The 25,091-nt window shown below is 48.9% G+C and overlaps 1 protein-coding gene and 1 non-coding gene across 2 annotated transcripts; both read right to left on the bottom strand.

Moving 5' to 3' along the window:
* Positions 1-868: 868 nt before the first annotated feature.
* On the bottom strand, positions 869-25,091 carry LOC123998721 (cyclin-dependent kinase 12-like). Its single transcript, XM_046303818.1, has 14 exons — positions 23,034-25,091; positions 19,420-20,124; positions 18,688-18,867; positions 18,325-18,464; positions 17,783-17,953; positions 17,414-17,603; positions 8,235-8,291; positions 7,352-7,453; positions 6,900-6,977; positions 5,999-6,115; positions 5,742-5,873; positions 5,275-5,498; positions 4,638-5,081; positions 869-2,772 (listed from the first exon to the last, which is right to left on the bottom strand). The coding sequence occupies exons 1-14, from the start codon at positions 24,299-24,301 to the stop codon at positions 2,348-2,350; spliced, it is 4,233 nt and encodes a 1,410-aa protein (XP_046159774.1). The 5' UTR covers positions 24,302-25,091; the 3' UTR covers positions 869-2,347.
* On the bottom strand, positions 18,994-19,130 carry LOC124000958. Its single transcript, XR_006832721.1, has one exon. It is a non-coding gene; the product is annotated as a small nucleolar RNA SNORA5 (small nucleolar RNA).

Below are 25,091 nucleotides of genomic sequence, written 5' to 3'. Positions count from 1 at the left end.
GTTCATTGCCTTTGAAGTGAGGGATCTAACATTAAGTAGCCCTATTTTGAGATGTGAAATATCACAATCTCTTTCAATAATGGCAGGAATGGAGGTCTTTATTCTAGTGAGATTGCTAAAGCGAACCCCCCCCCCCCCCCCATGTTTAGTTTTGCCCTATCTAGGTCGAAGCACAGACACAGTCTCAATGGGGATAGCTGAGCTGACTACACTGACTGTGCTAGTGGCAGACTCCACTAAGCTGGCAGGCTGGCTAACAGCCTGCTGCCTGGCCTGCACCCTATTTCATTGTGGGGCTAGAGGAGTTAGAGCCATCTATGTTGGTAGATAAGATGAGAGCACCCCTCCAGCTAGGATGGAGTCAGTCACTCAACAGGCCAGGCTTGGTCCTGTTTGTGGGTGAGTCCCAGAAAGAGGGCCAATTATCTACAAATTCTATATTTTGGGAAGGGGAAAAAAACTGTTTTCAACCAGCGATTGAGTTGTGAGACTCTGCTGTATAACTCATCACTCCCCCTAACTGGGAGGGGGCCAGAGACAATTACTCAATGCCGACATCTTTCTAGCTGATTTACACGCTGAAGCTATGTTGCGCTTGGTGACCTCTGTTTCATCCGAACATTGTTGGTGCCGACGTGGTTAACAATATCTCTACACTCGCCAGTTTTAGCTTTAGCCAGCCCCATCTTCAGATTAGCCTTAACGTCGGTAACCCCGCCCCCTGGTAAACAGTGTATGATCTCTGGATGATTCGTTTTAAGTCTAATACTGCGGGTAATGGAGTAGCCAATGACTAGGGTTTTCAATTTGTCAGAGCTGATGTTTGGTGTACATGACAAGATAATATAGCAAATAACATTTTAAAACATTCTGGTCGCATGATTTCCTTTAATAAATTGAACCGAGAAAACACATATTACAAAATATCATCTCTTACAGTCACATGGTCACATGAAACCCAAAGTCAGATCTCTTCTCAATTTCTCCCTTCCCAAAACAAAGGAAACAAAACCATGGACCATATTTTTAACATGTAACTTTGTCTTTAAAGTAGAAAATAATCACACAAAAACATATTTGCTGCACAGAGTTAGGCAGGGAGGCAAGAGATAACAAGGCTATCAGAGATCGTCAGGGAAAGCTTTGGAGAGGTGTGTGTGTAGGTCTATAGGTGTCCAGTTGCTACGGGGTTGGGCGACCGGCTTGCTAGCTGTGACCAGAGGGTCAATGAAAGACTAGTGAGTATAGTAGAGCAGTTAATGACACAGTGTCAGAGTTTGTGTTTTCTGTCAGTGTGTAGCAAAGGGAGTACTAGGGTTAGAGGCACATGTACCTGTTTACTAGAGAGAGAACGTTCGAGAATGAACACGTTCATTTCTACATGGGAAAGCTAACTGAGGCTGACATACATGGATTGAGCGAGAGAGACAAGAAGGGGATATAGGACTGAGATCCGAATACCTTATTTTACAGTACATTTGGCCAAGGACACACAAGGTATGCTAATGAATTTTGAGCCATGCCTTCTCTTGTATTGTAATGTGCCTTCCAGAACATGAGAAACAACCCAACACTTCCCTGCGGGCAAAGATCATTCAGGGGTTGCTAAGGTCACAAAGGAGGCACAAGGTCGAAAGTCAGGAGCCAACTAGCGAGATGAGACTGAGTAGTTAACCAACTCTCAGTCCCAGTGTTTTCCATCTGTACCCCCAGTTAACCACCTCTACATTTCAGACTTGTTCTTTGTTCCACCGGTGTCATACATAGCAGACACCAACCCCCACCCATTCAACTGCAGATGAAGAGGAGTGAGGAAACCAGACTCCAAAACCCACTGATAGCCTCATCGTTAGAGGGCACTGCAGTAGACATAACAATCATTTGAGTTGCAAAGTAAACAAAAGGAAATCACAGCTGATCACATTCCATGTGTGGAACTCGTTAGGATCCAACTTCTTCAACAAGTCATGAGGTCCAGGAGGGGCAGTGTTAGTGATTGAAGGGTGTGGAAGTTTGTCCCACCTCCAGGTCTAGCACCTCACCGCGGCCCAACCCCAGACTGTCTGTCTAGAGTGGGGCTAAGTTTGTCCTTTAGCCAAACAAACACCGTCCATCTTCACAATAACATCCTGACCCAACGACCTGCTCTTTCCTCCAGACTAACAATCTCGCAGCCATCTACCTCACATCTTCCAATATACACAAGCTGCTCAAGTGAGCTGCTCTTCTGTTCCCACCTAGAGACTGGTCTATAGTATCATCATTATCAGTACTGTAGGTGTCCCTGGCTCCTGTCCCTGTAGGTCGGCCCACTGTACCCCAGGTCTCTAAACAGGCCCACCCAGGATCAGCGAGCGGTCCTGTGGGCAAAGCGGAGGTCCTGGTCCTTGGGGAACTGTGCTGGGATAGCAGAGGCAGCAGATTCCATGCTAGTAGGAGGCTCTCTGGCAGGAGATGGTTTAGGAGAGTCAGTCGTCCAGGCAGGGGGTGGCTGTCCCCGGACAGGGGTGCCCACGGCAGGGGAGTGGTCCCTGCTGCGCTGGGGGGCCCCAGCCTCTGGGTCCTGTTGGGAAATGAGCTGCAGCAGGGCGGCTGCCACCGCTGGACTGATGTCCTGACCGGGCCTGGGCTGGGGTTCAGAGCTGGGCTGCTGCTGGCCAGGAGGGAGGAGGGCTGAGGGTGGAGGGCCAGGCGGAGAAGGGGGACGTCGCTCAGAGGATGGGGGGACCTGATTTGTTCCGATCTGCTGCTTCCGCTTGGTGACTGCACAGTCTGAGGGAAGTCAGAGAAAAGACAGTCAATCAGATATTTACAAGAAACACAAAGCACTCGGTTACAGTGAGATTTCACCTGGACATTTGTGCCATCTACACTACAGACACATTTTTATTCAATTCCCTTTAGTGAAACATCCCAGAGAACCAGGTAGGTGTTTGTGAGTGGGGTCTAGACAACGTACAGCTATATTTCCCACCTTGGCCAGCAGAGGGAGATCATGTACCATTCCTACCGGGATGCTCACCAACCACTCAACAAAGTAGTTTCAGTTGAACAAATATTTTCAATAGGCTACTGTTTTAATTGGATGTGTAATACGTGTAGTTGTCATGGGTTGATACTGCTACTAAATACCACAATTGTGATTATGATAAATGTTCATTCTCTAAATTAGTCTGGAGGTGTGCCACCTATGTTATTTCTCCCATCTTGGTTCCTGGTGACTGGTATGTTATAAAATCCTTAATTAAGTAACATTTTTGAATGTTGACAGACAAGTTGTAATGTTGAGAGACGATGGAATATCAAAAGACCTCATGGCGGCTTAAATAATCAACATAACATTTATTCACACACACGTATGTGAACAACAAAATAAAGACTCAGGCAGGACATGGGGGGGGGTCGATAATAATCGATCGGACGTATGTAGCGCTTTTCAAGACACTTTCAAGCGTTTTACAGAGTAGAGGGGGATTCTCACCTTAGAGTTTGTTCAACCCTGACAGACACAAGTTATATTTCAACAACAATACGAGCATGGGTTATTATGGATAGGGAGGGGTCAAACCTGAAGTTTGGGGGGGGGTGCATAAAGCTGAGACGGAGCGAGATGCCTTCTCAGTCTGCTGTCATGGCTACCGGGCAACACTGCTGCTACAGTTGTTTCCTAGGCAACAGGGTTGTTGCTTTAAGTGACAACAGCAGGGTGACTACGGATACAGTCTACAGAGAACGCTTTACTAGCATTGGATGATTTCCGAGGTCTAATGTAAAAGACAACATACAAAAATAAAATGTAAAATGTGCGATTTAAATAAAAGTTAAATGAAAGACATGCAGGTGAAGTCTAAGGTTCAAAACATTTATTTTTGCTTGATAATTTATTAGACTTTCTTCATAAAAATGTTGACATTACAGACTGGTTTTGAATCAATATATTTTTATGGAAGGAAGAACAATCCAAGAAACCTGCTTTAACAAATGGAGAAATGAGAGAGAAAGAGGGAATGGGAAAAGAAAACAGGGTGACAGAGGCAGGAGTGAAAGGGGAAGAGTGCAGTGTGAACCATTGTCTTTCTAACGCTGTAAAACTACAAACCTTCTCTTAGTTTACATTCACACCAATGACAAAAGTCCTTGTGCCCAAAGCCCAGTCCATGTGACCTGGGCCGTCCGAAGCCACTCCCTGGTCAGACATCTTGAGAACTTGCCAACTTCATGTATGGTATGTTTCCACCTATGTGTGACTGAGTGGGTGAAAGTAGCCTTTGAAGTGGGAGACAGGTGAGACAGACAAAAGGTGGGTAGGGGTGTGTAACTGTTGTTGAGAAGAGGTGGGTCTAGACAACATAAAACTCATCTTCCTCAAAATATATTTAAAGTAACCGTGGAATCTTTCTTCCGATTTGCCATTTAGTTAAGATCTTTCATCTCATCAGCTCGTTTATAAAGGAATTTACAACTGCTTTATGGTAAGCAGACAAATAATTGATGACAAGATCCGCACCATGACAGGGAAGCTATGACGGGGCGTCTCCCTCTGCCCAGTCTCCTCCCCCTCGTCCACCAGTCCCCTGTGAGATCCCCCTGACCCAGTGCTCTCTGCCCCTCCCCCTAGAGACTGAACCCAGACTTGCCCTTGCGATCAGCAGTGGAGGCAGACGAACCGCGAGTCACAGCCTCCTCTGATTGGACGCCATTGCTCTCGTCGCCTTGCTCAGCCCCCCCGGCCTGTGGCTTAATGAGCTGGCCCAATAGGAGGGCCAGGAGGTTGGTCTGGTCGTCCTGGCTGAGGGGCGGCTCGCTGTGGTGCGGGGAGGGCTCCTGAGGCTCTGGGGGAGGTTCGGGGGGCTGGGACCTAGCCGGACCCTGATCCTCTGAGGCCCCCCGGTGATGGGAGGCCTCGGTCAGGGCAGACAGGGACTGGCTAAGGGTCTCTAGCTGCTGCTGGCTCTCTGGGTTAGAGGAGACATTGAGGAGCTGGGCCATCTGAGGCAGGCTGAGGTCTGTCTGTCTCTGCAGCAGGTTCAACAGTACAGCCAGCTCTGTCTGGTTCAGCTGCTCCGCCGCAGCACCCAGGCCTGATGGGAGAGAGACAAAGGTCACACATACTGTAGACAGCAGCCTGCTGAGAGCGTATGGAGACAACATGTGTTCACATTAGACTTACAACAACCTTTGTCTACCTGTGCAGACACTATCTAACCGAGGAGACATTTGGATAAGGGTATGTTCCTCTATAGTAGCGAACTGTGACTACTGTGTCGGCCTGACCTGCTAGCTCATTGGCTGAGATGGCTGAGGAGGGTGGTCTTCCGGGCGGAGGGGGCGGGGCTCCAGCTGGGCTGGCTTGGGGCCGGCTGTTCTCTCCACTGGAAGCCCCTGAGGGGTCCTTACGGGGCACTTTGGGCACAGGCACATCCTCGGGCTGCCCGCTCTGACGCTGGCGCCTCCGTTTCTTACTCCACAGCTCGTGGCAGTCCTGCCAGTGAGGGAGACTGAAGAGAGAGAGAGAGAGAGAGACAGAGACAGAGAGATACAGGAGCAAAGGGTGATGAAAGCATGAGGGAGAGAAACAGAAAGAGAGGCAAAGTTAGGTGTATGGGAAAGAAATCGAGAGGGGTGTTGGTGTGACAGAAAGAAAGCAATAGGGTTGTTGGGAGTATGGTGGTGGATAGTTTGAGGTTGTTCTCTAGCTGTAATGGGCCCAGGAAAGGAAAGTGCAAAGACAAGGTCCTCACTTGGGCGGGGACATCTTGCTGGGCTCCACGTTACACAGGAAGTCACTATTGAGGGCTTGTTCGGCCGTGCAGCGCCGCGCAGGGTCAAGGGTCAGCATGCGGTCTAGCAGGTCCAGGGCCTGAGCAGGCAGACTGACAGAGAGAGAGACAAATTTGAGTCAAACAAATAGCATCGACAACTGATCTACTGCCACAACAATCAGATTGATGAAAGGACAAGAAAATCCCATGGTGTGTATGTATGTCATGTTACGTACAAGGCAAACTCCTCGCGTAGCCGTCGGCGGTACTGTTTCTTGGGCTTCATGGTGTTGAAGTAGGGTAGCTTGATGACGTCAGGCCAGGCAGCGGGACAGGGGCTCCCACACAGACGACTGAGACAGAGAGGGAGAGAGTTAGAGCTGTGGTAAACATGGGCCCTATCCCAGATGGCACCCCATTCCCTATATAGTGCAATGCTTTTGACCAAGGCCCTTAGAGCTTTGGTCAAAAGTAGTGCAATATTTAGCAGGGGTATTGAACTCCTATTTGAGAAGGTCCAGTCACACAAATATCCAAGGCGGCAAAGGTCCGGATGGGAAGTCATTTATCACCGTAGTAACAACCCCCAACCTCGCAACCCATACGACCCAAAATGATTCACTCCCCTCTTGTATGAGAGAACATACTTTTAATAAGCTAATTGCCTGCAAGTCTACACATTTTGCCTTTTCTGTTTTGTTCAAATGATACCCAAGTGACTCAACAAAATCTAAAATGGGGGACCAATGTGGGTCGAGACCCCTGGGCACATCATTTGGCCATGATAACTACAAGATTTAGGTAGCTGGTAAACTTACCTATCTAGCGGACATCAACTGGACATTTCTGACAAGTTAAAAACAGCTCTTTAAGATCTGTCAGTGAATGACATAAGAGGGAACCTGCCCATGCACTTCCAAATGTAGAAATTGCACTCAAACGCAGTAGGTTGAAAGCCCTAGTTCCAAAAACAAGAAAGTCAGGACCCGTGGTCCGTATTGACCCCATTCTAAGTCTGGACTGCAGTCTGCTTGTTGAGTATGGCTGCTATTTAAGAAATAGTTTGCCATGTCAGAAAGGATTGTAATGTGGAGATGCAGTCTTCCAGGCAGCAGGGGGCAATAGCAGCATGCATACCTGATCAACTCTAACTGCAGCAGCTCCTGATTGGCCTGGAAAATGGGCTTCTTGGTGAACAGTTCTCCCAGAATACACCTGTGCACAAACAGTCAATGGACAATGTTGGCCACTCACATACACATATACATATACATATATATATATATATATATATAAAAACATTTAAAAAGCATTCACAAATCTTGAGTTAGGATTTGTTAAGAGTGATAATTATCTGCCAATCATCAGGTTTAGAGCTCTGACTATGTCAGTCAAAATGATATAGCAGTTTTATGGTGACACCATGTGGAAAAATAAGGTAAGTACAATCTGTTCTCCTACGTAGAACTTGTTCGATTGGAGAATATATGTGTGAATGAAATGTTTGTGCGCCAATAAACCTGCACAGGGAATGAGTGTTCTTGGGCATGTACAGAATCTGTGTGTGGGCAAGGTGGGTGTGTACTAACCCGCAGCTCCAGACGTCGATGGCTGGAGAGTACCTCTCCTCTCCCAGGAGGAGCTCAGGGGGGCGGTACCATAGCGTGATTACTTTATTAGTGTAGGGTCGACTGGAGGGAGCAGGGAAGGGGACATTCAGATATAACACACAGATACAGTACCTTTACTATGCTCTCCAGTGCCCAAACAGCCATAATTCATCTCTCAACAATGGGCTGATGAGGCAGAACCTCTTTATACAGGACACAGCACCACCTAGTGGGGAATCACTGGAATAGATAGATGTTTTCATTCAGACCACAATGGCAACAGAGGCCTTTTCTCAATTGGATTTGCTCAACTCCCACATCCTCTCTTGCCTTCTTTTGAAAAAGGTAATCGAGGCGAGGGAACGTGGATGTAAATGTGCTTGTATGAAATGAGACTCCTCCACTCGCGGATCATCAGGCAAATTAGGTTTACAGGGGTGGATCCCAAATGAGTAAAGTGATAAAAATAGATATAGATAAAACAATAAGCAGCATATTGTTTGTGTGCATGCTTTTCTCCTCCAACAAAACAAAAGCGGATTCAAAGGGGGTGTGGCAGATATCAAAACTCTTCCGTGAAGGACTCTGGTAGGATACACATGACAATCCTCATGAAAGGTGGCCATCAAGGAGGGAAGGACACTGTTCCGGTCACCTACTAACAAATTGACATTTCCTTGACCACTTATCGGTTTCCGGGTCACAGAGAGGACATAGGAGAGGGTGAAGGACGGGCTTTTTCCCAAATGAGAAAAGGCCCGTGTGAGGGTCACAGTTTAAAAGGACTGAACCAGGGGCAGGAAGGACCTCTGACTTTATGATGATGTCATCGTTGCTCCAAAGCAAGAAATCCAAGTCTCACCTTTCCTCCGAGTTGTAGAGGCGGGCCAAACCAAAGTCAGCCAGTTTGATCTGACCACTGCACAAGGAGAGAGATAAAGAAGTTAGACAGAGAATCAAACTCCATAACAAGACAACGTATTACATTCTACAGCTGTTACCTTACACAACCCTAACTAAAGAAGTGAATAATTCAATCACAATAGCGAGGCAGAGGAAAGGGCATTTGAATTCACATGGTAGAACGTTGCTCGTTGAAAACAGGACCAATCAAAAGGGAAATCCCAATCCTACTATAGCTACAACAATCATTTCAAACAACTCCCTGTGCTCACTACTCAAACCACACAAACTACTACCGTTGCTATTACCATAACATTCTAGGTTAGTGTGTCAATTGTTTATAGCAGGGACCGGCAAAGCTATGCTTTTCCCTCCTTGGGGAACTGCTTACATTAAAGGTAGACTCAGCGAGATGACGTAGATGCAAAGTAAACAGCAGTAGTGGTTCAATTTCCACGACAACTAAGAGCGTTGAAGCGCGAGGCTGAACTCGGCCTCTGTTTTTGTCCCGGACATACGATGTTGTAGCAGCGTGAATCACAGATACTGTGTGACAGGAAAAGTCTTGCATCACGCTCAGCTCACTCTCTGCGGTGCTGCTCGTCATCTCGTTGAATCTACCTTTAAAACTAGCACTGTAGAACTATCATTTAAAAATGGGCAGTGAACCATCTCAGCGACCAGCCAGCAAATGCGAAAAATTTAATTGGAGCAGTAAGGGGAAAACGCTGCACGACACCTTTCTCTTCAGTTAACAAACACACACACCCCCCCCCCACACGCTCTCTCAGTCTCCCTCTCACACACACACCTCTCTCAGTCTCCCTCACACACACCGTTCTCTCTCTCCCACAAACACACCCCCCCCCCCCACACGCTCTCTCAGTCTCCCTCTCACACACACCTCTCTCTCTCCCACAAACACATACACCCCCCCACGCTCTCTGTCTCCCTCTCACACACACACCTCTCTCTCTCCCACAAACACACACCCCCCCACGCTCTCTGTCTCCCTCTCACACACACCTCTCTCTCTCCCACAAACACACACATCTCCCCACACGCTCTCTCAGTCTCCCTCTCCCACAAACACACACACACCCCCCACACACACACCTCTCTCTCTCCCACAAACACACACACCCCCCCACACGCTCTCTGTCTCCCTCTCACACACACCTCTCTCCCACAAACACACATACCCCCCCACACAGTCTCTCAGTCTCCCTCTCACACACACCTCTCTCTCTCCCACAAACACACACACTGCTCAGAACTTTTCAAATGTTAGGAACCAAACAGAATTTTGAATTTAGAGAAATATATTTTTTTAATATATAGTTTAGGCTTACATTAGGCATATATGAATCTAGCTTTGAAGCACATCTCATGAGTAGCAGACTCTTGTCCTTCTTTCCTGTACCAATCAAATGATTCTAAACCTACCTGTCAAGTTACCAGGTTGTTAGCTAGCTAGGTAACATGACTGAAAGATTATTGGAATCTGTGTGGGTAGCTGGACAGGTAGGATGACTGACAGTGAAGGTGAACAGGTGGTCACGTGTCAGGTGACAGAGGAATGGATGAGCCTGAGGCAGGAATTCCTTTAACCATAAAGTGGTATATTTACTGAGTAGCCTGTGTTCATGGACGCACAGAACTTCTGGATGAGATGGAGTTAAGGAAGAGAAAGCAGCGAGATCAGGCGATGGCAATTTCCTCCTTTTATGGAGTTGAGATCTGTCGGACATTTCCACCGGACCTAATTAAAGCGCCCATGGCCCAGCTGAGTAAATGGCAATGAATTAAAGGAGTATTCCACCAACTCCATGGGCCTTTTCTACAGCCACCCCGGAAATTTGTTAAATTCCACATTCCTCAAAAAAGGCTCATTGCTCCCCGTCCTCTGTCATCTCAGGGAGAGGAATTAGTTGGGCAACTGGCCGGATATATGTCCGGTTCTTCACCTGGATTTCCACTGACCTAACACGACCATCGGTCCCAGGCATGGTCTTAGTTATACGGCCCACCGGCCAGGAGGCTCGAGGCAGCTGAGGGTCCACCATCATTACTACTTGGCCAGTTTCCAGGCTGGCCATTTCTCTCTGCCATTTCCCTCTGTGCTGTAGACTTGGTAGGTAATCCCGAATGAATCGGGCCCAAAAATGGTCAGCTAAGATTTGGCTGTGTCGCCACCGGCGTCTGCCTACGAGGTTGGTATCAGCATACATGGCTTGAGGAAGTGACGCATCTCGGCGTCACATCAAAAGCATATTCGGTGTAACCGGATCGGGGTCAGCGATGTCTGCAGAGATATCCCAAGGGTTTGGAGTTCAGAATCCCTTCCACCTCTATCAGGACGGTCCTCAAGACAGTTTCAGTGACAGTTTGGTCCCCCAGGACGACTCGTAAGGCCGTTTTTACAGATTTGAACTCTTGCTCCCATGTTCCTCCAAAATGAAGAGCGCCTGGAGGGTTAAATTTGAATGAGATTTGTTGGTCCATCAGCTGATCCTGAAGGCTGGGTTCCATGGCTTGGAAGGCTTCCTCCAACCTGGCTTCTCCTGCCTTGAAGTTCGTACCTCTGTCAGCCAGGATCTCGTAGGGTTTCCCCCGTCGGGAGATAAACCGCCGTAGGGCCATGAGGAAGGCTTCCGTATCCAAACTCTCCAGTAGGTCCAGGTGGACACATCTGGTTGTCAAACACTTGAATAGAATGCCCCAGCACTTTTCCACATGACGACCTAACTTGATCATCAAGGGGCCAAAGCAATCTACTCCTGTTGACCAGAAGGGTGGTTTAAGGAGGCGCAAGCGAGAAGGGGGTAAATCTGACATTTTGGGCACCGTAGCTCCGGCCCGCCATCTCTGACATTCTACGCAGGTGTATTGGTGCTTACGAATGGCTCCTCGTCCTCCAATTATCCAGTACTTCCGCCTCATCTCCCCATAGACCCTCTCTGGACCTGGGTGGAGAAGCCGCTCATCATAACTCTTGATGAGGAGCCTGGTAAGAGGGTGTCTGGAGGCAAGGATAATTGGGTGGATAGCATCTGAGTCCAAAACCTCTGCTTGGCGCAGCCTCCCTCCGACTCTGATCGCTCCAAGGATTGGATCATATTCTGGGGCAAGAGAGAAGACGGCTGTCCTTAGCCACTTCCCTACCGGCTTTCAGAGCTTTTAACTCCTCAGGGAAGCTAACTGGCTGGAGGAGTAGTGTCTCTGCCGCGAGGGAGGTAGGTATAGAAGCCACCCCATCTGAGGTCTGGTTTGTGGCGGTGATCAGATCCGGCAGTGTTTGGGATTGTGTTAGGTCAGGGAGAGCCGTTGTTGCTTCCGTAGAAATGCTGTAGCATTGGGCAGACTTCCTTAACTCATGAGCTTCAGTTGGTTGCGGAGGGGCCGCACGCCTGGGGGCTGGTTGGGACAAGAATGGTGGTCCCAAGCCCCAGCGATGGGGTTTAGCCAATTCCTTAAGGGTTTTACCTCTGGTAACGTCATCAGCAGGATTGTTTATGCTATCAACATACCTCCAGTCCTGGACTTCTGTTAGGTCTTGGATTTCCGCAATGCGAGTTCCGACGAACACCTTATACCTGCAGGACTCCAACTTGAGCCAGGTCAATACAGTGGTCGAATCACTCCAGTAGATGAACCGTTGGATTGACAAGGTGAGCTCGGCTCGCAAGGTAGAGGCCAACTGGGCTCCAGAAAGGGCAGCAATGAGTTCCAGCCTAGGCATTGACAACTGCTTCTTGGGTGCGACCCTGGACCTGGCCATGACAAAGGAGACATGGGTGTGGCCTGCCTTATCCTCCACTCTAAGATAGGAAACCGCCCCATAAGCTCGCTCCGAAGCGTCACAGAACACATGCAGTTCCAGGCATGATCCCAGTTGGTCAGCACAGGATGGTACATAACATCTTGGCATTTGGACATCAGAGAGCTCCGTTAACGCCGTTTCCCAACAGATCCATCGTTCTACTAGGTCAGCCGGGTGGATTGGTTCATCCCAGTCCCTCTTGGTCTGCCACAGGTCCTGGACTAAGACTTTGGCCCATGTTTTGTATGGCAGGATATACCCAAGGGGATCGTATTGACTGGCCAGGGTCCGATAGATGGTGCGCAGAGTGGGGGTTTCGGTACTCGGGGATGAGCGGTGCTTATACCCCAGGGTATCCGGTATGCAGCTCCACCTCAGTCCTAGAGTGGGCTCTTCTGAGTTAGCACCAGACTGCGTTAGCCATAGTTCACTGCTACTGGACCTAGCTTATGGCGGGAGGTGCTGGATAACCTCCGCTCTGTTACTAGCCCACTGTCGGACCTCAAATCCCCCTTTGGACAGGAGATTCCGTACTTTATCAAGGAGTGATTTCGCTTCAGCCGTGGATGGGATGCTCTGTAAGCAGTTATCCACATAGAAGGCATTTTCCACTGAATCCAATACTTCTGGGTCACTGTCTGGATGCTCCCGTGCATGTCTCTGCAGAGCGTATATGGCACAGCAAGGACTGCAGGTGTTGCCAAATGGGAGTACCTGCCATTCATAGATTGTGGGCTCTGCATCTTGTTCCATATCTCTCCATATGAACCGGAGCAGTGTGGTGTCGGAGGGCAGTAAACAAATCTGATGAAACATGGCTTTGATGTCTCCACTGATGGCTGTAGAGTGCTGCCGGAACAGGAGAAGGACACAGAGCAAGGAAGGACCTAAGGTTGGTACGGGGAGTAGACAGTCATTCAGGCTTTGACCAGCTGCTTGGAATGAACAGTTGAAGACAAGTCTATACTTCCTACCATGTTGCTGGATAACATGGTGAGGGAGATACCAGGATTCACGAAGTGCGTTTCCCTCTTCATGAGCTGTCACTTCAGTGACGTAGCCTGCCTTCACAAGGTTATGAATCTCTCTGTTATGAACTTCTGCAAGCTCAGGATTCTTCACCAGGCATCGCTCCGTTCCACGCAGTAGTGGGAGTACAGCCCGTGTCGTGGTTGCCAGAGGAGGATGGTTGGGCACCCGTAGCATTGGGGTTGCATACCTGTGAACGCCATCCATTTCAGTGGTGGTGGTGCTCTTCTCCAGGAGGTCTAATGCATAGGAGTCATTTTTCGAGCGAGTGACCTCCTGTAGCTTCCGGTTGGAGAAGGTGTCCATCTTCCAGAGCATCTCAACATTCCGAAGGAGGTCAGTGGCTGCATCTGGATTGCTTCTGGTGAAGAGGACTTGCTGTGACTGTACAGCTTGGGTGGAGAGAAGTAGATGGGATGGACCTTGCACAGCCCAACCCAAGGATGTATGGACAGCAATGGGTCCTCCTTCTGGTCCAGCTCGTATAGGCTCAGTCGGGGTGACGAGATGTGGGTGGTCTGACCCAATCAGGATAAGTGGTGCTACTCTGGCCAGGTTAGGAAGAGGCAATCCTCGTAGATGAGGATATTGTTTCTGTAGAACACTTACCGGGCAGGAGTGCTCTGTGAGATTCAAGCCATCTGCCGTGAAGGCATTGGTGATGTTATAGGCCACGTCCCTGTTTCCTGAAGGTGAAATGCTAAAGGTTACAGCAGAGCCTTTCATTTGGATAACATCATGTCGCGCCGTTCTGAGATTAAGGGTCTCGTGGGTCCCCTCCAGGTTAAGCTGACGGGTGGCCGCTGTTAGAATGATTGTTCTTTCTGACCCATCATCTAGAACAGCGAATGCATCAATGCTTCTCCCTTCACTTTGCAGAGTGACTTTGACCACCTTCAACATGACCCTTGGAGACCGGTTCTGCTGGTCGAGATACAGCTCCTTTGCAGCTCCTACCATGAGCATACTCTGCTCCTTCTGTGCTTGGGGAATTAGATCATGCAACACGGTGAGATGGATTTCTTTACAGCGGTTGCAGGGTTTCCTCAATGTGCAGGTCTCCGCCTTATGGCTACGGGCACACTTGTAGCATCGCTCGCCTGAAGTGATCCAGGCCTTCAATTGAGTTTGAGTGAGCTTTCTTACTCTGGGGCATGAGCCAAGGAAGTGCCCCTTACTATTGCAATATGGGTAGTAAGGCTGGAATTTGATGTTCTTGCTCTTGAGAGGGGTCTTCTTCCCGGGTTCCTCCCCGGCCTCACTATTTAAGTACATGGTAGTGGGATTTGGTCTTTTCTGTCCCTGCTGGCGTTCAAACTCCTTCCTTCCCCCTGTGGCTATGGCATAGATTGTGGCCTGGTGAGCGATGCTCTTCACCTTTGCCTTTACCTCCAACCATGCGGCCAGGTCTCTGAGAGCATAGGTGCTTCTCGAGCCCTCTTTCAGGATGCCCTTATTCAAACAATGTCTCTGAGGTACACTGGAAGTTTGCTAAGAAGCCTGTCCACGTGGGAGCCACATTTCAGCTCGTTCCCGTCTTCTCCTTCAACGGAATGGAGCATTGAGGTCAGGGATTGGACAGCCAGGGAGAATTCTTGGAAGGCAGCATGGTCTCCCATTTTAATTGGAGACGTGTTCAGGATGTTGTTTAGTTCATCCTGGACTAGCTGACGTGGCTCACCATATCTCGCCTTCAGGGCCTGGAGAGCAGCAGTGTATGGTGTTGCGGAGTGCATAAAGGATTGGGCCAGCCTGTATGCACTCCGCAAATGATCCATTAGTACTTGGTATTTGTAGCGTTCTGACAGATGACTGTGAATACCCAGTAGGCTCTCCAATGCCATTTCCAAAAGGACAAATTCACTCTCCTTTCCGTTTTCAAAGTATGGCAGTTTGGGTCTGGGAATTCCATAGGCTGAGGCTACTAGAAGTTTCATAATGTTGGCTCCCTCTTCTGGTTGCGTGAAGGATAAACCCGGGACTTCTGATGAGCCCACTGTGGCCTCATTGGGCCTGTCCCCTATTGTCCCAGACCATTTGTGGCAGCCGGAATTGGGCGAGAGCCCTCCGACCTGTTGTTTGAGGACTGGCCTGGCCCTGGACGAAAGGAACGATTTGCCTTGGTTAGTAATTGGCGGAAAGGCGAAGGAGTGATGCTTTGTCCAGATGGAGGAATGCTAACTTGTGTCACTGGCATAGAGGGCGTTGGCGGAGCGGCCCGACCCCGGAGCCTCCGAGGACTGTGTGCCATGCTGTACCAGAGGGGCAGATTGGGAAAGAAAGGCAGACAGTTCAGGTCCATGTGGAGGGGTGGTCAGGTCAACTCCCTGTTCGTTCCTCTCCAGGAAGGATGAGACCATCCGTGCCTCCTCCAATTCCCTTCTGGCTTGACGGTGCCGTCGCTGCTGTGCTAGGTCCTTGGCAATGAATTCCCTTTCCTGTAGAGCTCTACGGGCCTGCACATCCAATTGGTGACATCGTTCGTCAGCCTGTCGTTCCTCCTCAATCTGACACTCAATTTCCTCCAAAGCTAATAGTTTCATCCTCTCTTGTAGGACAGCGGTCTGTGAATCGCTGAGGGCTAGTGAATGGCGGCTGCCATGGCCGCTTCCAAAGGGGTATCCACTGGTCGAACTTCCACTCCGTCTAGAGTGCTTCGACGATTTCCCATTAGTTAAGGGGTGAGCGGAGCCTGCCTCTGGAAGCTGGTCGACCTGTGCAGTGGGAGTTACCTCCTCCATAGGTTCTTCACATAGACCACTTTCCTGCTCCAAAGCAGTTTCCGGTCCTTGGCTCAGAGCGGATGGTTGATGGCTGAAAAGGTATAGTTGATCCATCAACTCTTTGAGCTCTGGTGGGCTTGCCCTTTGATGTCGGAACCTCGACCACATAATCCTTAAGATAACCAGGTGCTTGCCTGGTTCTTCTGGTGCTGCTGGTGGTTGAGGATGAAGCCTTTGTTGCTTTAGGCTTAGCTCCTGGATATTTCCTTTGTTCCAAGACCTTTCCCTCAGCTGCTCTCTCCTCCTCTCTTCTTCCTTCCAGTGGAGACAATTCTTCCCTCTCCACCTCCATTTCCTTTTCACCTGTCTTTGGTTCAGTCATCATCCGGCTCAAAGGACCATTGAAAGATTATTGGAATCTGTGTGGGTAGCTGGACAGGTAGGATGACTGACAGTGAAGGTGAACAGGTGGTCACGTGTCAGGTGACAGAGGAATGGATGAGACTGAGGCAGGAATTCCTTTAACCATAAAGTGGTATATTTACTGAGTAGTCTGTATTCATGGACGCACAGAACTTCTGGATGAGATGGAGTTAAGGAAGAGAAAGCAGCGAGATCAGGCGATGGCAATTTCCTCCTTTTATGGAGTTGAGATCTGTCGGACATTTCCACCTGACCTAATTAAAGCGCCCATGGCCCAGCTGAGTAAATGGCAATGAATTAAAGGAGTATTCCACCAACTCCATGGGCCTTTTCTACAATGACTGAACAACGTCAGAACCTCGGGATTAGTATAAAACTGCCCGCGTCATGGTTTGTGAAATTATATAAAATGTGCACGAATCCTGCTAGAAAGACAAAAAGGTATCTCTAGTAATATTGCTCAGATGTTTTGTTGTTGCTGCAGTTTAGGCTCAAGACGAGCTCTTTTCTTTGCTGTAAAGCTGCTAGCATGCCTGTCATGAAGCAGTGCTCCGTTTACCCCCTCTGACACTAAGGGGCTGTGTGACAGTTAACATGCAACGTCCACTCAGACTGGCCTGTGTTCTTGGTTATAACAGGCGATGAAATTATACAATGTATCAACATTACTCGAACTGTACGCTGCTCCAATGTAACAAAATGTACACTTCTATCAGGAGACTTATCAGGGTCTGCACCCCCACTCGCCATCACGGATAAATTATATTTTAAAAACTAATGGAGGAATCGATGTACATGAAGAGGGGATGCTGAGAGAAGCAGGTGAGTGAGGGCTGGGAGGGGATGCTGAGAGAAGCAGGTGAGTGAGGGCTGGCAGGGGATGAAGCTGGCTGATTATAGCTGCCATTCGTGATATGAGCATGAAAGTGAAGTGGACCTGTGCAAACGAGACCAGTGGCTGATGCTTCAATTCAACTGACTTTATAAACATTTTATAACAAGCACTAGCAGGTTCTTTAGATCGGTAGGGCCGAAAGATTCAGTAATATCATACCAAACTGTACTACGGTATGTTAAAATGTTGGTATCATAAGTATCATGACGTTTTGGTACAGTGACATTACCATGCTACACTAGTACCTGTTGTTGAGCAGTATGTTGGAGCACTTGATATCTCTGTGCAGGAAGTTCTTCTTGTGGCAGTAGTCCAGCCCCTCCATCAGCTGTCTCATGAAGCTCCTCACGTGTTCCTGGGAGAACTGACACAGCCCCGACTCCAGCAGACCCATAAGGTCATGATCCATGTACTCAAACACCAGGTAGAAGGCACCTGACGGGACAGGCAGGGGTAAGGAGGATGTGCATACACACGCATACAGGCACAGACATACACCAAGCACAACCCCCCCCCCCCCCCCCCCCCCCCCCACCCACACACACACACACACACACACACACACACACACACACACACACACACACACACACACAGTCTCCCTTTCCACACACCTTTGTCCTTCTTGAAGTCCAGTGCGTCCTGTTTGTCTGTGACGATCTCCTTCATGTTGACCACGCTGCGGTGGTTGAGCTGGCGGAGGATCTTGATCTCTCGGATGGCCGTGATGGGGAAGCCCTCCTTCTCATTGTCTAGACGCACCTTCTTCAGAGCCACCAGCTCACCTGGAGGGCAGGTAGAACAACATGAACATTACAGATTACGTCATTGTCCACTGTAGGGGGTGGATGAAAATGTCTGCTTTATGGTTCCAAATCTGTTGACTGTCCTGATCAAAAGTTTAATAAATGTGCCAAATAAAACACATTTGTCCGATGTACACGGACGCCCAACGGAAATGTGTCTCCTGCTTAATTTCAAACTCCTCTGAAAGACACACACAGAGAGGCTAGAGCAAAGGGGACATGGGGAGGCGAGATCAGTCACAACACCCCATAGCATACACACATACCGCAGGCGTGGTGATCATTTGTGCCGCTCTCAAGAACAACGAAACACAGGTATGCCAGTGAAAGGGCGACACAGGGGCTCTCACCGGTGTCTTTGTCCTTGGCCTTGTACACCTGGCCGTAGGTGCCCTCCCCGATAATGCCGATGATGTCAAACTTGTCCACGCAGCGTTTGCCCCAGTCGCTCTGTGTCTGTTTGCGTTCGCCATAGCGTGGACAGCAAAACCTAGACAGGAGAGCCGAGGAGACTTGCTATTAGGAAATGTTTTACCTCGCGGAATAAGCCCTTGATGATAACTTTGTCCCATCTTATGCTTATTTTTTTTATTTTTGTTGAAAGGAAATAGGCTGCGATGGGAGAGGAGGGCTGTGGAAAATAGGGGTGTAGATAGGTGGTTAAGGGGGGATTGATAAGAAGGGTGGGTTCGGTTGAGCAGATAGGGACTGACTTTGGTCTCTTCTTGAGAGAGGACTGGGGCGGAGGTGGAGCTCTGTAGACGGGGGACTGAGGGGGCGAGGGGTCTCCTCCGGCCAGCGTTGGGGGCAGCGGGAGGTCGATCAGAGACGGCCGATTCCGCACCTCTTTCTCCTTCCTGGAAGACCTCTGAGGAGGAGTGGACTTCTTCGGACTGATTGAGAGAGAGAGGAGAAGTGAGAGCGAGAGATCAAAGGTAAAGAAGGAAGGAGAGAAAAAGAGCATGTCATGACTCCACCGCATCATCGTTTCTCTAGTGAGTTTGGATTTTCTTTTCCTTATATGTCTGTAGCACAAATGTATCCCAAACTACCATGACAAAGGGATGTGGGACCCATGAAATACAGTTTCACTTTGGCAGCCATTTTGGCCAGTGCAGTCCATTGTAGAGGAAGCACTGAATTTGACATGGCTGCAAGGAGTTAGTGATCATTTTTAAGTCCCCTGTAGGCCTGTTTTTACTACTTGACATACTTGTGATCTAATGGCAGCTAAAGCATCGCCTACAGAGCATTCAGTTAATCTGTTCAGAATTCCAGTACTGTACTGCAGGCAGGTGTGTGTTTCAGAGAGACTGACTGTTGGGTGAAACCTGAGCCTACAGTAAAGGCCTAATGACTGTTCTGTTGATGACTACACGTTTGCCAAGCAACAGGACTGGGGAGAGGAGAGGTGTGTGTGTGTGTATGCGCGTTTCATGGCTTACCTGTCCTGGCAGTCTCCCACTAGCATGGGTGGTAAAGGCAGGGGGGGCAGAGTGGAGGTCTTGTGGATGGGTGTCAAACGGGCAGGACTGCGTGTGGGCATGGGGGCAGGAGATTTGGACTGGGGAGACGACAATGAGGAGGAGGAGAGGGCTGTGGAGGGTGCGAGGCTGGACTCAGTCTGGCCCTGGGGTGTAGGTGGCTGAAGTTGGGCAACAGGGGTGGAGGGCAGAGGAGGTGGAGGTAGTGGGGTCGTCTGACCGGGGGGCAGAGGGGGAGCAGGAGATGAGAAGATGGAGGGTGGAGATGCAGAGCCGTGTTCTTCGCCAACAGTGTCCTGGGGCTGGGGTGCAATGGGTGGAGGCTGGAGGTCCGTGGCTTGGACAGAGTCTCTCTCAGGTACTCTCTCGGGCTCAGCTTTAGGGGGGCGTGAGGTGGACCCTTTGGTCTTGCGTGAGGAAGGTGGAGGGGAGGGGGGACGAGCTGCAGCCACCGCAGCCTGGCGCTCCTTCTTCCTCCGGCTAAGCTCCGCCCCCAGGCTGGAGTTGAGTGGCAGGCGGGATGAGGGTGGGGAGCGGCTGGTGGGCCGGCTGCTGTGAGACCCGCCCCCCCCGGCAGAGGACGAATGCTTCTTGTTGCGAGAGCGAGAGGAGGAGCGACGGGAAGAGGAGAAAGGCGGCGAACGACTCCGGGAGCGAACTGAGCGCCTGGAGAGAGAGGAGGGAAGATGTTAGGAAAACAAGAATTCCTTGTTGGCTGCAAGTTCTATCTCTCTCGATGTTGGGAGTGAGCACCAAGAAAGAGGAACTTGAAGGGGCGCCATTTGACATTACTGGGGCATTGTGCACTTGTGTATTAAGGTGTTAATAAAAACAACAAATGGCACGTCACTGCAGATGATAACTACGGAATGTGTGTTATGTTTATATAATGAGATAAGGCCATACGGCAAGCTCACTCCACAGCTAGCTTGACATTTCACCAATTGTGCTATCGAACTGGATCCTTTTCTGTCACTCAACTGGTTTGTAAGTGGTCAACTGGCGGTCACGTTTTTTGGCGAGGCAGGACCCTGGTCCAACCTCAGTTAGAGGCAAGTTCAGAGAGGTAGCGCTATTTGCTAAGATAGCACACCGACTGCGTTTACACATAGGAGTTATGTCTCCTTCCATAGAAGTTACACTTCCCATTCCCTTAGTCAGCATACAAACATACAATTAGGTCAGTCACGGGGACAACCTTTGGCTACTTTAAGTTCAGACTAAAGCAATGTGTGTACAAACATCCCCCAGAAGTCTACTGTCTTGTGGGTTAACCTCAACACTCCTCTGGCATTAGGCCAAATAGCTTAGGGACATAAATTCAAAACACCTCATCACCATACATACTTTTGATAACTATTATACTTCGGGATTTTGGCAGAGTGAGATAAACTCATCTATACCATTTTTATCTTTGTGTCCAGTATGAAAGAAGTTAAGAGGTAGTTTTGCGAGACAATGCTAACTAGTTGGCAACATTCTTCAAACTGCATGCAGACATAAACATGGTATCCACAAGTTGATCTGACTCTGGGGAAGTAGATGATTTTTAAAATTTTACTAGGCAAATCAGTTAAGAACAAATTCTTATTTACAATGACGGCCTCAAAGGGCGCTTGGAAGAAGATGGCACTGATGAAAATCATTAAGTATCCCATTAATTGTGGAGACAACATTCCGATTCCATCATTTGTTTGAAGGTTAGGGAAAAAAAAACTAGTAGCAAGTGAATATGTCCCTGAGCATGAAAACTTATAAAAGTCTACAAACTAAATCTAAAATGTGATTTTTGTAAGTTCATAATTGGGACATTGAAGAAAATTAGCTAGACTAAACAAATAGCCTACAGTTAGCTACATGCTTAAATGGCACCCGAGTGGCGCAGTGGTCTAAGGCACAGCATCTCAGTGCTTGTGGCGTCACTACGGACCCTGGTTCCATTCCAGGCTGTATCACAACCGGCCGTGATTGGGAGTCCCATAGGGCGGCGCACAGTTGGCCCAGTGTCGTCCGGGTTAGGGTTTGGCTGGGGTAGGCAGTCATTGTAAATAATAATTTGTTCTTAACTGACTTGCCTAGTTAAATAAAGGTTAAATAACAGAAAATGAAATAAAAAGACTACACCAAAATAATTCACCAGCATCTTTCAATAGAGTCTACTGACAGCAGAGAAACTTAACAATCACTATGGAGGGCCTAGTTTTATCATACAGCTATGCCAAGTCCCACCAACAGACGCTCAAGGTCCACTCACTGATGCAACACAAAATCAAAATGGCTGAATGTCAACATCCAAGCCCAAGGCTCTCCAACCCTGTTCCTGGAGAGCTAACATCACTCCGCTGCCCAGCTAGTGTAGCCTATCCCCCAACCCATGCCCTCTCCTGCTCCAAAGACCACAGCTCCTCATAGGGTTTCCCTAGACTGGAGCATACAGGCCTTGCCTGTCTGAGCCCAATGTGATGCCTCTCCTGCCTTCCATAGGTTTCCCTTCCCCCTCTACACCACATGGCAAGAGGCAATAACTCCCTGGCAGAAACAGCCCTGCGTGTCACACAGACACATCTGAACATAGAATCAATGTCTCTTCCCTGACCATAGTTTTAAGTAGCCCGTGCAGGACATTGCAACCTGGCCTAGCCATTCCCTTTCCAACACCCTGAGGCTCAATCCTCAGCTATCTAACGCACCACTTACGATTTTAAAAAAGGTACAATATGCAGAAATCTCTCCACCATTTCCTGTTTGCAAAAATTATAATAGTTCTCCTAATTTCAGTTTGTTAAAAAACAAGCAATGCATCATTGTACCAACTAAACTCGCTGTGAAATATTGTCTATAACCCAAAATATTGTATTTTCAGCTGTTTGAAGCTAGTGTACTAAACCGAAAGTAAGACGCAAAAACCAAACTTAAAAAGAAGCATAGAAATAGTGCATATTGAACAGATCTACTGCTTCTTAAACTTACTTTCAATGAGAATGACAGATCTATAACTCACATGTCTATGTGAATTTGGTCAGGTTGCCCAAAAAGTAACATATTGCAACTTTATCAAACACACAGTATAAGCACTTCTTTAGCACACAAACAAAAGGGGGTAGAAAACAAACAGTCAGAGTGGACCTGGTGTCTACTCCAGTGGCCTGGCCATGTTCCAGTATGACCAATAAGAACATCAACAGGAACAACACCAGTTCAATATCATGTTTGCGATCTTACTGGGCCTCTAAAAAGCACCTTGGGCATTTGTGAGAATCAACGTGTGTGTTAGACAGCACTGGTGAATATGCCTATGTGTGTGGAGGTGCATGCCATGCATACAGTGAGTGAATAACCAACAGATTGGGTGGCTAGTAGTAGTCCATAGCTACATGTTAGTATTAGCTTGTGTCTCAAATGACACCATATTCCCGTTGTAGTCCACTACTTTTGACCAGTCTCATGGGGCCTGGTCAAAAGTAGTGCTGAATAAAGGGAATAGAGTGTGATTTGGTACGTATTACACTACTAGCATAAATGTGAATACGAGGCAGGCTGAATGGAAGGTGACTGGGTCAGGCTATAATACTCACCGGGACACAGGGCTAGTGCTGGAGGACCTGCGATTACCATAGGGACTGATGGAGCGTCTCCTGGAGTAGGGGCTGTCGTCTCGCTCATAGCTGGAAGACCTCTGCCTGCTGGCGTAGGGGCTGTCCGACCTCTGCCTACTCCGCCTGGACATCTCCCTGTAGGGGCTGGGGCTCTGTGGGGCCGGCCTACGTCTCTGGTGGTGGTAGCTGTCCACCTCTTGGCTGTAACCACCGATCATGGGGCTTCCATTACCCCCTCTCCTTGGGGGGCTGGGGGACTGTGTAGGGGCTGTTCCCTTCCGGCGAGGGCTCCCCCTGCTCGAGGAAGGCTGCCCCTTGCCCCTAGGGCTGGACTTGTGGCTCTTTGAGGACTTGCGTTGGCTCCTCTCCGTCCGGACCTTCTGAGAGGCAGAGGTGCTCTGGCTGGCGGTTGCATCCCCCCGACCCTCACGCCCCTCCCGTCCCTCTGTCTTCTGTGGCTTATCCTTGCGAGACTTCCCGGAGCGGCCACCCTCCTTGCTGCGAGATGACGAGGAGGAGGATGTGGTGCTTCCCACACTGGCTGCAGTTTGGGCCTGGGTGGAAGGGGGCAACTCTCCACGCTTTGGCCCCAAGTCAGCCTCCAGCTGACCCTGACGTCGTGACCCGGAGGACAGGGATGCTACAGAGGACAGGGAGGCCACCTTCTCCTTGACTTTCCCAGAGCTCCCTCTCTCACGGTCTTTGCTGCTTTTTTTCTTGGTACTCTGACCCCCTTCCCCAGAGTCTCTAACTTTGTTGGGATCCTTCGACTTTTTGCGAGAGTGTCGGTGCTTATGTTCCCGACCATCTCTACCAACAGCCCCGCCCCCATCTCCTTTACTATAATCTGGGACAGGTTCTAACCGATCCCCAGACCCTCTTTCAGCAGGCGGGTCCGAAAAAGTATCCGAATCGGAACTTATGTCGTCATATTCTACCAGCGGCTTCACGGCGCTAACGGAAGGAGGCGCTGTGGAGGTGAGGGCAGAAAAACCAGGGCCCTGAGCCACCTCGGACTCACGTCCATGTTTGGCTGATTTATGCCGTTTGCGCTTGGAAGAAGATGGCACTGACGACTTTGACTGAAGGTTACAGTCCTTGCTCGTCATGTTGCCCGCAGAGGTATGAGGCAGGACCAGGGGCTTGTGTGGCCCGCTGTTACCACTCGTTGTTTGGGGTGGCAGGGCAATGCTACTGTTGGATTCCGGCTTCCTCTTGGTCCCATGGTGTCTATCCGACCCAGGCATTCCTCACGTCAGCTGCGGAACCTACCTCTCCCGAGCGTGGGCCTCTGTAGCCGAGATAATACATTAACGGGAGAGTAATACTCCGAAATCCGGTAAAATGAGATCCAGTGTTCTAAGCAAGCCGACAAATAGAAAATAGTCTGCCCAGGTTTAGTCCTCACGCATTATCCAAGTCGTTCGGCAGCATGGTTTGTCAAAGCAGAAAAATCGAGGTTACTAGTGCCAAAAAAAGCCACTAAAATTAAGGCCTGTGCGTTTAGCTAGTTAGAGAAACTGTCTGAAAAGGCCCAAACAATAAATCGGAGCATTGTGCGCTCTTCTCCGTTTCTATTTGGCTAGCTAGCTCTGTGTAGCTAGCATGCTGTTTGGTAAAAAACGAAAGAAAAAAATAAGTCCCTTTTCTTTTAGCTTCCCTTGTCCGGTGCCAAGCTTAGTTTAGGGTTATTGTTCCTTAGATTTACGGTTTTGTAGTTCAATAAACAAACAGTTAGCCGTCATTAACAGCCGATGTTGTTTCTCGAACAAAATGAAAACTTGACCCGGTTGGTACTGTTTACATGGTCCCTTTTAATATAATTTTATCTCTTGTTAATTTTATATTGATCAGAAATTATAGTATTTTCATGTGCAGTAGATGTTCCAGTTTATTTTTAATGGCTCTGGGAATCAACCAGGCCTATCTTTAGGGCGATGATAGTGGATTTAATAACATCCACAGCCCTTTCAAGAGACGACAACCGCCATTGTGGCTCCTATTATAAATTCTGCAACTGCGCTCCTATCGTTATCG

This window comes from Oncorhynchus gorbuscha, linkage group LG16, assembly GCF_021184085.1.
Source record: "Oncorhynchus gorbuscha isolate QuinsamMale2020 ecotype Even-year linkage group LG16, OgorEven_v1.0, whole genome shotgun sequence".
NCBI classification, from domain to species: domain Eukaryota; kingdom Metazoa; phylum Chordata; class Actinopteri; order Salmoniformes; family Salmonidae; genus Oncorhynchus; species Oncorhynchus gorbuscha.
The sequence above is the reverse complement of the archived record's forward strand: the minus strand, read 5'-3'. Positions and strand labels throughout refer to the sequence as shown.

Coding starts and splice junctions, on each gene's coding strand:
- LOC123998721 (XM_046303818.1), bottom strand. CDS start 24,301: ATGCCTGGGTCGGATAGACACCATGGGACCAAGAGGAAGCCGGAATCC. Junction 17,604..17,782: donor GGACTTCAAGAAGGACAAAG/GTGTGTGGAAAG, acceptor CTGTCCCGTCAG/GTGCCTTCTACCTGGTGTTT. Junction 7,454..8,234: donor CTCTACAACTCGGAGGAAAG/GTGAGACTTGGA, acceptor TGCTCCCTCCAG/TCGACCCTACACTAATAAAG.